This window comes from Bison bison, unplaced genomic scaffold, assembly GCF_000754665.1.
Source record: "Bison bison bison isolate TAMUID 2011002044 unplaced genomic scaffold, Bison_UMD1.0 scf7180017864258, whole genome shotgun sequence".
Classification (NCBI taxonomy): domain Eukaryota; kingdom Metazoa; phylum Chordata; class Mammalia; order Artiodactyla; family Bovidae; genus Bison; species Bison bison.
In genome coordinates this window covers 1156147-1169537 of record NW_011494830.1, presented here as the reverse complement: position 1 = coordinate 1169537, position 13391 = coordinate 1156147, and the positions used below count along the sequence as shown (strand labels likewise).

At 34.7% G+C, this 13391-nt stretch overlaps 1 protein-coding gene across 1 annotated transcript in view; it reads right to left on the bottom strand.

Moving 5' to 3' along the window:
• Positions 1-13391, bottom strand: part of PROS1 (protein S (alpha)) — a 65987-nt gene that overhangs the window by 8514 nt on the left and 44082 nt on the right. The window contains exons 10-13 of the mRNA XM_010847911.1: positions 10652-10841; positions 5344-5511; positions 3721-3889; positions 1508-1656 (exon numbers count right to left, since the gene is read on the bottom strand). Coding sequence (XP_010846213.1) covers positions 1508-1656; positions 3721-3889; positions 5344-5511; positions 10652-10841 — 676 coding nt within the window. The remainder of the gene's footprint in view (positions 1-1507; positions 1657-3720; positions 3890-5343; positions 5512-10651; positions 10842-13391) is intronic.

Below are 13391 nucleotides of genomic sequence, written 5' to 3'. Positions count from 1 at the left end.
CAAATTTCTCAAGAGGTAGATCAGGTGGTCTGGTATTCCCATCTCTTTCAGAATTTTCCACAGTTTCTTGTGATCCACACAGTCAAAGGCTTTGGCATAGTCAATAAAGCAGAAATAGATGTTTTTCTGGAACTCTCTTGCTTTTTCGATGATCCAGTGGATGTTGGCAATTTGATCTCTGGTTCCTCTGCCTTTTCTAAAACCAGCTTGAACATCAGGAAGTTCACGGTTCACATATTGCTGAAGCCTGGCTTGGAGAATTTTGAGCATTATATACATACATATATGTGTGTGTTTGTTTATTTATTTATTTTCTGAATGTTTCAAACTGCTGATATACTATATTACTCACCTTGCCAAGAGTCATCTATGCAGATAGCTTACTAGCATATAGAGGAAATATAAAAAGGGAGAGAAAATAAAATCAAAACTAAGGAGGTGGGTGTTATGATGCTTTCCAGATAGCAGAAAGACAGTCTGAAGTATTTACAGAAACACAGAAAACATAGACAAGATAAAATAAATATCAAGGACACGGCACGTGTTAACCTCCTCTACTATCTGAATGTAGTGTTGAAGGCAGGATTTCCGTTTTGCTTTAAAAAAAAAAAAACAAATTAGCTGAAACCCACATGTAGCAAGCTCCTGTAGTCAACTGGAGACAAAACTTAACAGGATTTTTTCAGGTTGCTTACAGTTAACCATCAGAAACTCTCCATAACCATCCCTTAAGTTGCAAACAGCATTTCTTTTTATCACTACAGGCATTATTCAATTATATGTCTCTTTCTAAAAGTCCCAGAGAACATCAAGTCAACCATGGCACACACGAAAGCTACTTGCTGTAACTTGCTGGAATCCACTGTGGATGACACAAGCACAGAATTATGAGCCTCTAACAGAAGGCTGAATAATACAGACCTTCTGATAACTCTCATGTTTTCTTTTATCCGAGAGTGTTTCCTGCTCTTCCTTCTAATTTCAAGGCAGAGTTGCCAGTGGGAAGCCAAGTAGACTGGTTTTAGTTTTCCCTAGTCTTCCCTAATTTACTTATGGGAGAAAAGAGAGTACCAGAAAGCACAAAAAATTATAATTAGACACTGAATATTTCAGAGTGGATTGCAATCAGACTGACTTCTATTCCGTTAGTACAGATAAAGTCCCATGATACTTCAAAGATTCTGAATAAGGGTGGATCTCTACGAACTCAGAGAAGGTTCCAAGCAGCCTTTGTGGGAGTCTGCCTAATCTAAACTACAGATACAATACATAGGTTTTTCCATTCTCCCCTATCCCCTTAACCGCTGGGTTCAAACCGTGGAAATAAGCCAGCAAAAAAACTAACAATAATGAATATTTATTCAATCTTTAATGACATGCCAAATAATTTATGTAAGTTATTTCATTTTCAAAACATCACTTTGAGGTAAACACAGTTATTCTATCCATGTTACTGATTTTTTAAAAATTAAAAAATAAGGATCATAAAGGTTCAGAGTAAAGTTACCTGAAGCTTTTCAGTGGCGGAATCCACCAAGGACAAGGCAAAGGGCACTGTGTTATCGGAAACCAAGGCCAACATAACACCGGTGCCCGCTGATGGGCGAATATTCAAGGACACATTGATTTGCCAAGCCTCAGGATTGGATTCATTCTCTGTTTAAACAATGAAACAGAAGCAGGATCAATGTACTCCTAAGTGCACCAGAGGAATTAATCTTATTAATATTCAAAGCCATCTTTGAGTGATATTAAAGAATTTAGTTCTTTCCCAATGATCTATATAACCTAGGCAAAACAGAGCAAAAGAAAACAGTTTTTAATGCAGGCAAAAAACACACAGATGGAACCTCATCCTTTAGTTCTTCCTTAACTGAATTGTGGTGTTTAGAATTATTATGTATTTTCCAGTTGCTCTTTAACAGCTCTCCCTTCTGTCTTACACACTCTCCAATGCTCAAATCTCATAGTGGTTTTATAATAAAATACGAGAAAGTTCAAAAAAATTTATTGTAGTATTTCTGAGGGAAAATCTGAGTGCAGCTGCCAACCCCAGCCCAGTATTCTCTTCCTTATAGGAGTCAGGTCAGGGCAGTGGGAAAGAAAAATCTGATCTCTATACATAGGGCTGTGGGATGGTTTGATAATAGAGAAATATTCTGAAGTCAACAGTTAACTTTGAAATTCTCCTAGGAACTATTCTGTAATTCTCTTATCATAATGCTTAACATTCTTTTTCTTAATTACTAGGTCAACAGTCTACACAACTAGAGGGCAAGCTCTGCAAGTCTCTGTCATTACTGCTTTCCTCAGTAGTCACTTAACAAATATTTGCTGAACTAATATGATTTCAAAACAGTTTTGATTTCTAATAATTTGAAATAATTTGTAAACTAATAATCTGAAAATATTAGCTTAAGATCTGAATGAAGTCTTCCCCATTTAATACAAATAAATGTATAGCAATAGTCCAAATACCACTTTGAGGCTTTAAAAGGGTGAATGTGAATGGAGAAAATAATTCTCCTTTGGCAAGATATTCTTCCATTTAGCCACATCTAATACTATTACATTTTCCACTATAATCCTTTAAAGTCCACCCAAGAGGAAAAAAAACCCCTGTATAATCATTTTGAAGTAAGTAAATTTACTGTAGGACATTAACAAACTCAAAATGAACATGCAGATATGGAGAAATTATAATGTAGCATTAAATATTAATTATAAAGTAGGCCACATTTATGTTATCTGTGAAACAACTAGTTAGTTACTTATGAAAGTAAATTCAGGTACAATAAAACTATCTTCATTTTCTTTTCAGAACTTTTTTTCCATTGGAACAAATTATCATGGGCCTAGTTGTTTTCTATATTCAATCATCAACTCAATTAACATATTTTTTTAAAAAAATGTTCATATTCAGAACAGAGCTAAAGTTAATGACATTGTATTAATTTACGTTAAGAAAACAGAGAGCAATAGTAAGATGCTTCCTTAAAACTGCAGCAATACTTTTAAGGCTGCAAATAAAGTTAAAATATGACTCTTTCTTAAATGAGAGATATTCAAATTAACCCTAAATTCATACTAAATACTGTTAGTAGCTCAAATAATGAACTCATAAAACAGAAAATGACACAGAAGCCAACAAAATAATTAAGATATACAAATACCTAGTAAAAATATGGTGAGATATTCAATTTCATTAGAAACTGGGATAATTAAAACTACAAGATTTACTTTTTCAACTCTCTAATTAGAAACAAAACTTGAGCATAAACTTTCTTCTGTTGGTAAAAGTATAAATTGATAAAGAGAGGTCCTCTGGCAAACCAGCCATTACCCTAAGCACAATGTATATTAAAGGAATTTGAAGGGTAGTCATGAAAACAAGAAAACCTAAGCAGTTTAACTCTTGACTAGATTGATTCAAGCCCTCTCATTAAGAGTCTAGCAAATGGACAGATATGCTTATCTCCAAATGTTAATATGATTTATCTCAGTCTCTACTGTTTTATCTGACACCCACATTTAAGCCAAACATTATTAAATACAGAAGAAAAATAACCCATAGTCAAGAGAAAAAGCAATTAATACGACCAGTTTTAGATATGACGCAGATTTAGTTTCAATTCAAAACAGCAAGGAATTTTTGCTATTTGTTAATGAATAAATTTAAACATTAGTGAGAAGAGAAAGATACAATAGGAGATCACTTACTATAATTTATGCTAAACTGAGCAACTCCAGTACCAGGATAGTAGGAACCCTTCTCCACATTGACAAGACAATGCTTATTTTGTTTTTCTTGAATGATTTCCTTTACTCCTGAAGTTCCTTGATTCATCAAATTCCAGCCTCGAATACATCCATCTAGACGAGGGTTAAGCTAACAATATAAAATATAGACCAATGAATGCATTTTAAACTTAAAAAAGGGGGGCTTTATTGATCATATTACTATATCTATTGATATTACTATATTTATTGATTATATTACTGGATACAGGTTTTCATTTAAGGGCAAAATTCTTTCTTTGATGACATTTTAAAATATTTAGAATTTTATCTAAATTTTTTTCAAGGTCTCCTGCAGATGACAGTCTTTTCCAGTAAAAGTGCATTTATAACATCAGAGACCTTCGCTGGGATCCTAATGATTTTTAACACCTTTAAGCCCCACCTGCCTCTCCTGTATCATGCAGCACTAACTTTTCTGCTTTCTAGTTCCATGTACGCTTTTACCTGTGGCCCTGGGTTCTCAGCTGCTTTTGTTTTTCATTAACTGTATTTACAACATAGGTTTGTTTTGCCGTCAAACACGAAGCCTCTTCAGGAACAAAAGTGTTTTGCATTCTTTAGTCTCACCAAAGCATCCTGCCACACTCAGACATGTAGCCATTTCATAAATAGTTGATTCTTTTTGAATAATTTATTTTACTTTTAAAATGTCTTGATTTTATCAATTTCAAAGGACAGATATATTCACTCTAACATGAGTTAACTAACTCAGATTTTATATCATATCACAAATCTTTTAAAAGCTAAGGCAACTGAAATATATATAAAATAGTAAATATTTAAATTAAATCAGTAAGTGTAAAATTGGCAGATCCATGACTTCAAATGAAAAATTTTAAACTCCTCAAGGTCAGTGATCAGTCTCCTTCATGAAACCTTTTCCACAGAGGTTGCTGCTGCTGCTGCTAAGTCGCTTCAGTCGTATCCGACTCTGCGACCCCTGAGACGGCAGCCCACCAGGCCTCCCCGTCCCTGGGATTCTCCAGGAAAGAACACTGGAGTGGGTTGCCATTTCCTTCTCCAACACATATAGAAAAATCGTCTATTATATCTAGCTTCAATTTATGACAGGCGGCAGTTTTATTTCCCATCAAAGATTTTCTTTTAAAAATTCCACCTTACATGCTATACTTGTCTCCCAAATTTTAGTCCTAAAACAGACCTAAGAAAGTCTTACTTTGACTGGCTTCTAAAAAATAATGTACTTTTGGACTCAAATATATACATTTATATGTCTAATGGCTGAGTATGGACTATTATGATGGTAATATTTAACTGATGCTTGAAGAATTTTAAAAAAATCTACTTCTCCATGAGTAATACTGGGAATTTAAACAGGCTCAAAAACACTACATTCATTGTCTTATTTCCTTACTATAATTTCAAAGGTTGATAATGTTATTTTTCCATGTTCAATTCAAGTTTTCACAGTTGGTGTGTTCAACAAAATAACTTCACTTGACTCTCAGAAAAATACATTTTCAAATCTATTACAGATGAAAGATTTCATCCATGATGAATGATACAAGCTTGGATCATTACCGGTCTAATGAGTGCATTTTCCATTTTCCGAGGTACTCCTGCAAAGTATACTTTGGTTTCTAGAAACCCATTGGTGGGCTTAAAAAGGCTTCCAGGCTTATTTATATTCATTACAGCTTCTTTAGCTATTTTTACACTAATACTCTGTTCTAATTCTTCCACAGAGACCTACAATTAAAAAGACAAAAATTATCAAACAACCGAACATTACTGCATTTCATATGAAACACTAAGATTGAAAAATCCTGTTATTATTCCAGTACATAAATTTCCAAAGTAATCATTTTAATGCACTTGTTAATTTGTTCCAATACATTTCACATGTCAAATTAGTATAAAAGTGATAAAAATGCATTTTAGTGTGATAATTCTTGATCAAAACTAAATCAACACCATATTTTAAAGTTTAAAAATCAGTATTTTTCTATCACATTTAAACATTCATTTATAATATATATCTTTCAATCCCAGTGTGCCATAAAATTAACAGTTTAGAAAAAAGAGAGTCACTCTACAGAATCTTGGGAAACTTTTAAGTGCCCTTATTTTGCATTTGTCTGATAGTATAAATATGAAATCAATAATGTAAATAAATTTTAATATAAATTAAGAGAAGCTAGTATATTCAGTATTATGTTTATTAAACACAAATTATATTTTGTTTCAAAATTCAAATGTAGTTGAGGTCATAAGAAAGCATAATACATTAAATTAAATTGGGTTTTCCAATTTTGAAAGTAGTTTGGGTTTCTAAAAAAATTGGAAGTAGTGGTAAACAATAAAATTTTTTTTCTTATAAAGGCAATTTGAAGAACCATTGCTGCAATTTCCTCATGTAAAACTGTAGGACTCAAAATGCAAACTCTGCATTTACTTATCAATCGGGGTGACCAGACAATAGGCATATCAAAGCACTACTACAGGAAAGGAAAAATTATCCTCTAAAGTAAAATAACACCCCAGCATAAGCCTTCATTTGTAGCTTTTATGTTATTCTATGTATAGGAGCAAGTTTTGACAAATATTATACTTGAATTTAAGTATTTACATATTGAAACATATTTTTTAAGAAATTATATTCTTTTTAATATAATATTTAGAGAAGTATATTGGATGTGATAGAGTTTAAAACCACAGATTGACAATAACTCATCTTGGTGTCTTTATGGCCCCCTTTATGCTGAATTTCCAAAAGCTTTCAGTCTATCTTAAATTAGAGGCTGGATCTTAAAAATATACCCCGAATCTGACCACTTCTCAGCACTCCTACTATCAACACTGCAGTCAAAGCTGTCATCTTTTCACTGTGTTATTGCAATAGTCTCCTAATCCCGTATCCTGTTTTATCCTTGTGAAAGTGAACGTGTTAGTCACCCAGTCACGTCTGACTCTTTGCAACCCCACAGACTCTAGCCTGCCAGCCTCCTCTGTCTATGGAATTCTCCAGGCAAGAATACTTGACTGGGTAGTCATTCGCTTCTCCAGGGGATCTTCCCGACCCAGGTATTGAAGCTGGGTCTCCCACACTGCAGGCAGGTTCTTTACCGTCTGAGCCACCAGGGAAGCCCACAGTTGTGGCCCACGGGCATAGCTGTTCCGAGGCACGTGGGATCTTCCCAGACCAGGGACTGGACCTCAGGTATCAATAACCTCAAATATGCAGTTGACAGCACCCTTATGGCAGAAAGCAAAGAACTAAAGAGCCTCTTAATGAAAATTAAAGAGGAGAGTGGAAAAGTGGGCTTAAAACTTAACATTCAGAAAACTAAGATCATGGCATCTGGTCCCATCACTTCAGATGGGGAAACAATGGAAACAGTGCCAGACTTTACTTTTTGGGGCTCCAAAATCACTGCAGATGGTGACTGCAGCCATGAAATTAAAAGACACTTGCTCTTTGGAAGAAAAGCTATGATCAACCCCAACAGCATATTATAAAGCAGAGACCTTACTTTGCCAACAAAGGTCCCTCTAGTCAAAGCTATGGTTTTTCCTGTAGTTAAGTATGGATGTGAGAGTTGGACTATAAAGAAAGTGGAGTGTTGAAGAATTGATGCTTTTGAATTGTGGTGTTGGAGAAGACTCTTGAGAGTCCCATGGACAGCAAGGAGATCCAACCAGTGCATCCTAAAGGAAATCAGTCCTAAATATTCATTGAAAGGACTGATGATGAAGCTGAAGCTGAAGCTCCAATACTTTGGCCACCTGATGCGAAGAACTGACTCCTTGGAAAAGACCCTGATGCTGGGAAAGATTGAGGGCAGGAGGAGAAGGGGGTTGGATGGCATCACCAGCTCAATGCACATGAGTTTGAGCAAACTCCAGGAGTTACTGATGGACAGGGAAGCATGGTGCGCTGCAGTCCAAGGGGTCGCAAAGAGTTGGACATGATGAGTGACTGAACTGAACTGAGGGATTGAACCCATGTCTTCTGCGTTGGCAGGCAGATTGTTTACCACTGAGCCACTATCTTTACTCTCTACAGTTTCCACAAAGTCATTAGGTCCTAACCAGGATCATCTCTTAACATGCAAATTAGATCATATCACTTCTCAAAATCATCTAAGGTGTTTCTACTTAACATAAAATTCAAGGTCTTATTCCAGACCACATTTCTGACCTCAGTTTTTACTACTCTCTCCCTCTTTCACTCCACTGCATCTACACTCACTTTCATGTTGCTGCGCAAATAAAAACAAACACATCCTCTAGCCTAAGACTGTGTTTGCTGTTCATGTGACACAGAATTATCTTCTTTCCAAAATGTCTGCTGTCATGTGCCCTCAAGTCTCTGATTTAATGTAATCCCATCAGAGATGGCTTTTCTGATTCCATGTGCACACTCACCATCATCATTCTCTACTGCCTGGCCTTGCTTTTCTTTTTCCTCATAGCATTAATCACTATCTGACATAGCTATTTGTTGACACATGTGTGGTTTTCATCTCATCACCAAAATGCAAGCTCCATAAGAGCAAGGACTTTTGTTTTATTCACTATTGCATCCCCATCACCTAGAAGAAGGAATAGCACAGAAAGTGCTCATAAAATATTTTGTTGGATAAATGAAATTATACAAATTATACATTTTCCACCAATATTAGGATTATACCCAGCTACGAAATATAATAATCACTTATAAGTTATCAATAATCACTTATAAGAATAAATATTCCTACAGGTTATAGCCATTCTAACGACAATCATTACACATTCAATTTTATTAACCTGAATTATAAAACAATTCTAAGTTATACATTTTAATTTCTTATTTTTAACATTTTATTTAAAATTTTAAAATAATTTAAAATTAGTGAAACAACTGCTATAAAGTGAACAGTCCAGTTTATAGGTTAGTTTAACTTAATTACTTTGTCATTAATTAAAATACTTATTTAAAATATTTATTTATTTTAAATAATTCCTGTGCTGCATAAATTTGTTTGAAACAGTATAATTCATTAACAATTCATCAGGATTATAAGTTAGTAGGACTACCATGCTACCATACTATCTTTAAATATAAAAGGTATGGAGTGAAAAAAGAAATCCTATTTATCAGTGGGGTGGAAAATGCAAAAATTGTTAAAATATTGAATTACAATTGAAAGAAAAAACAACAGCACCAAATTTATTACCAAAGTTTGTCTCTGACTTGCTAATGTTCTTAAATTTTATTTTTTCTATAAACTTGTATTCAGTTTATAGAGGGAGATTTTAATTTAAATGCTTAGCTAAAACATGGGCATATCATTAAATAATAGTTTCTTTTTAATAAGAATAATAAATATAGGAGATGAATGAAACTGAACATCTGCCTTCCATTCAACCCGTATTCTGTCTTTAACAGGATATAGCTCATGAACAATTCTTCAATAAACACTACTTGCAACTCATGATCACTTCACAGATAAATATTTACCTTCTTTATATACATTATATCCTACATAGAAATGTATTTAAATTCACCTTCAAACAGCTGATCTTTTCAATTTGTATAAACTCATTGGAAAAAGAATTCTGTTTACTCTCTTTTACTGCAAAAGTGATTTTAGTGGTTTTAGATAGGTGATTTAGGGACATCTGGCATTAAAGTGTATACTGGAGGAATAGCGGTATGCATGAAATATTACAGATACAGATGTAGTAGGCAAGGTGATAAAAAAGCTATAGTAATAAGCAAAATAAGTCAAAGAATTTTAACAACTTCTCTGACAGTTGCATTTGATCCTGTGAAGCCACAATTCTTTCAAAGTTAGGAGCCCAAAATCCATGGCTGCCAATCAACAGATAGCCCCCTTTTTGGTGAACCACATCTGCACCCAACTATTCCTTATTACACTTTCCTGTAACATATTTCACATTACACCATGTTGGTTCACGATGCCACATCCACTATTAAACTGTGAGAGTCTAACCTCAAAGAACATGGACAATCTTCTACTATGGTTTCAGCCCCTTGGACTCAGGAATATAGCATTTTAAACATGCTTACTAAATCTTTATTGAATATATGATTGCAAGAGTGGATAGATATAATGAAATAATTTAGTGATGACTTTACATGGCTGCTTAACATGGACCTTTCTTGTCAGTTCCCATAGACTTAGAAAGTGTCTCTTTGGGGCACCACATTCTAAGGTGAAGCTGATCTTCTCGGATCTTCTCTACTGAAAGTAGCATTGATTTAATTAACATTCTCCTCTCTGTAGACTAACAGTAATCCCTTCTCCAAGATAAGTTCCATTTGCATACAGTAGATTAAAGTTCTATTCTTGATTATTCAAATAAAGACTCACTTTTAGGGATTATCTAAAAATGCTAGTTTCTAAGCATTCTAATTGGTTTCAGCTAGTGCATCCTATTTGTACTAATCCATTAATCTATATGATAATATTTAAAATTAAATTAAATTTTTAATTTTGTTACTACATGTATTTCTCTTTTACATTAAAAATATTGATGTCTATCCAGTGTAGTTGTCCCAGATCAACCCTTGACCTTATAGGTGCAATATCACAGTTCACCAGTGACAGCCACTAAAAAAGGTAAAAAGTTAAAGACAAAATAGTTCTTTCTAACAAAGCTAATAACTGAAAACAACTTCAGTTATGGGAAATCCATACTGTTGAGAGAGAAAAACTTCTCAGACCATTTCAGGTATTTACAGTGTGTAGAATACACTTCACACAACATCAGATAAACCCAAACTTATTTTGGTTTGGTATCACTATTAAAGTAATGATTAATGATTTTATACAAACTGCATCAGAATGGAATGATTCTTTATGAGTTCTGCAAAACGTACCATATGCCATAAACCATCATTAATAACTTTGCCTCCAGTTGTCATTTTGGTTGTCTTTTCATTCTTGAACTGAATTTCAATCTTTCCCTCACGAAGCGCAATCAGGAACCAAGCTGAGTGATCAGAAGATTCTGCATACAGGATAACACCTTCTGAATCATATGTCCGGAAATCAAATTCAGCTGAAAATCTGAACAATGGACAAAGAGAGAGCCTGAATAGTGAGAAATATTGAAGATCATGTTTTTCTTTTACTCTTGAACTGGCAAATAGCAGTATGTTGAAAGAGACAACTCTTTCACTAGAAAAAATAAAAAAGGGCAGGATTAAGCTCTTCTTGTGTTATCTCTGGCTCCATGTGTACTTAAAATCAAGCTGTTTTACTTTCTTGCTTATTCGTGGAAACTTTTTTCCAAATGAGCATATGCTTTGATAAATTTTTCATCTTTTGGCATTTGTTTTGAAAGCTCTTTTAAATGCTGGAATACACATGTACAAATATTAGGCATATTGTCTCAGAGCCTTTTATATACTATATAATCTAACATGAAGATTCTTTTTCTTTCTTCCGTATCCATATATGATTAATAAAAGATGTTTAATCCATGATTGGTTCATCCATCAAAGAGCAAATTTTCCCTATGATTTCATATATGTCAGGAAGGAATCACTCACAGAAATGTACAAGATAGTATCTGAATGATTTCTAACATAATTAAGTCTTCATGTGTGGTAAAGGAAGGTAAAATCAAAAACTTTTAAATGTATCTGTTAGTTTAATTTTAAAAGCTCTCCAAAACTCTAATTGCACAAATCACTATACTGGAGTACACAGAAGGAAAGTTTAAAAGATATAGCCATGTATTTGAGGCAATCTGAGAAACGCTGGACTGGAAGAAACACAAGATGGAATCAAGATTGCTGGGAGAAATATCAATAACCTCAGATAAGCAGTTGACATCACCCTTATGGCAGAAAGTGAAGAGGAACTCAAAAGCCTCTTGATGAAAGTGAAAGTCGAGAGTGAAAAAGTTGGCTTAAAGCTCAACATTCAGAAAACGAAGATCACGGCATCCGGTCCCACCACTTCATGACAAATAGATGGGGAAACAGTGGAAACAGTGTCATACTTTATTTTTTTGGGCTCCAAAATCACTGCAGATGGTGACTGCAGCCATGAAATTAAAAGACGCTTACTCCTTGGAAGGAAAGTTATGACCAACCTAAATAGAATATTCAAAAGCAGAGACATTACTTTGCCAACAAAGGTCCGTCTAGTCAAGGCTATGGTTTTTCCTGTGGTCATGTATGGATGTGAGAGCTGGACTGTGAAGAAGGCTGAGTGCCGAAGAATTGATGCTTTTGAACTGTGGTGTTGGAGAAGACTCTTGAGAGTCCCTTGGACTGTAAGGAGATCCAACCAGTCCATTCTGAAGGAGATCAGCCCTGGGATTTCTTTGGAAGGAATGATGCTAAAGCTGAAACTCCAGTACTTTGGCCGCCTCATGCAAAGAGTTGACTCATTGGAAAAGACTCTGATGCTGGGAGGGATTGGGGGCAGGAGGAGAAGGGGACGACAGAGGATGAGATGGCTAGATGGCATCACTGACTCAATGGACGTGAGTCTGTGTGAACTCCGGGAGCTGGTGATGGACAGGGAGGCCTGGCGTGCTGCGATTCATGGGGTTGCAAAGAATAGGACACGACTGAGAGACTGAACTGAACTGAACTGAGCTCTGACAATGCCTGCTGCTATTAAGACATTGAACATATATGTAGCTATTACAGGGAAGGATAAAAATCTTAAGAATGCTGGACTGAAAAATAACATATATCAATTCATGGCCTTACAATACTTTAATGAAAATCAGCATTAAAGTTTCCAAGGGACCAGTAAAGCAAAGTGACTGAAAAAAGGTAAACAGGAAACAGGAAAAATAGTTGTATAACTACTAGTCATCTGAGTTAAGTTAAAATAAAGGTAATTTAAATTAAAAAATTAAGATTTCAGATAATTATTAAATATGGCAAGAAAGAATCCCAGACTCTTTCCTTTTCTGTATACAATAGTAATAGTAACAGAGGCATCATTTGTAATGGGCACAAGCCTACCTCAAATAGAACAAAGAAAAAGTGATAGAACGAACTTTCTAGCCTTGAGAATTCCAAGGAAATATTATAAAGAGGTAAACGTGGAGTAAAGCTTGTTGGGTAGATCACAATATACTAGGAATTTAAGGAACTCCGATTATATTTAAAAAGAACCATTTTGCTCTGAGTAAGGCCTTCTATTCTCTTTCATATTCATCACATTTTGCTGATGTGAAGCATATATTATCTTGCCAAAACCTGAATCTGCGTATGGTCAGGATCTTCTAGAAGTTGATCCTATCATGGAGATAATTTCCTTCTCTTTGTAAAAACATGCTAAACCAGTAATTCAAAGAGTTGTGTTCTGCATATTTTCCGTCTGGAGTACATCAGCATACTGATTCAGTACATTGGGGAACAATTCATTCTCTTTCAGAAGTATTGCAGAGTGAAAAAAGAGAACTTGTTAACTTTGGGGCAGCATAAGTTTTTGATCCTGGGAAACAGAGTTGAAGAAATTTGCGAAAAAAGAAACAAAAAGCATTAGCTGTTCTTTGTGTCTTTTACACAGGTGGCAGCTTATAAAAATTCATCAAGCTGTATATGTAAGACATATGTATATTACATGTATATATTTCTCTGTGTGTAT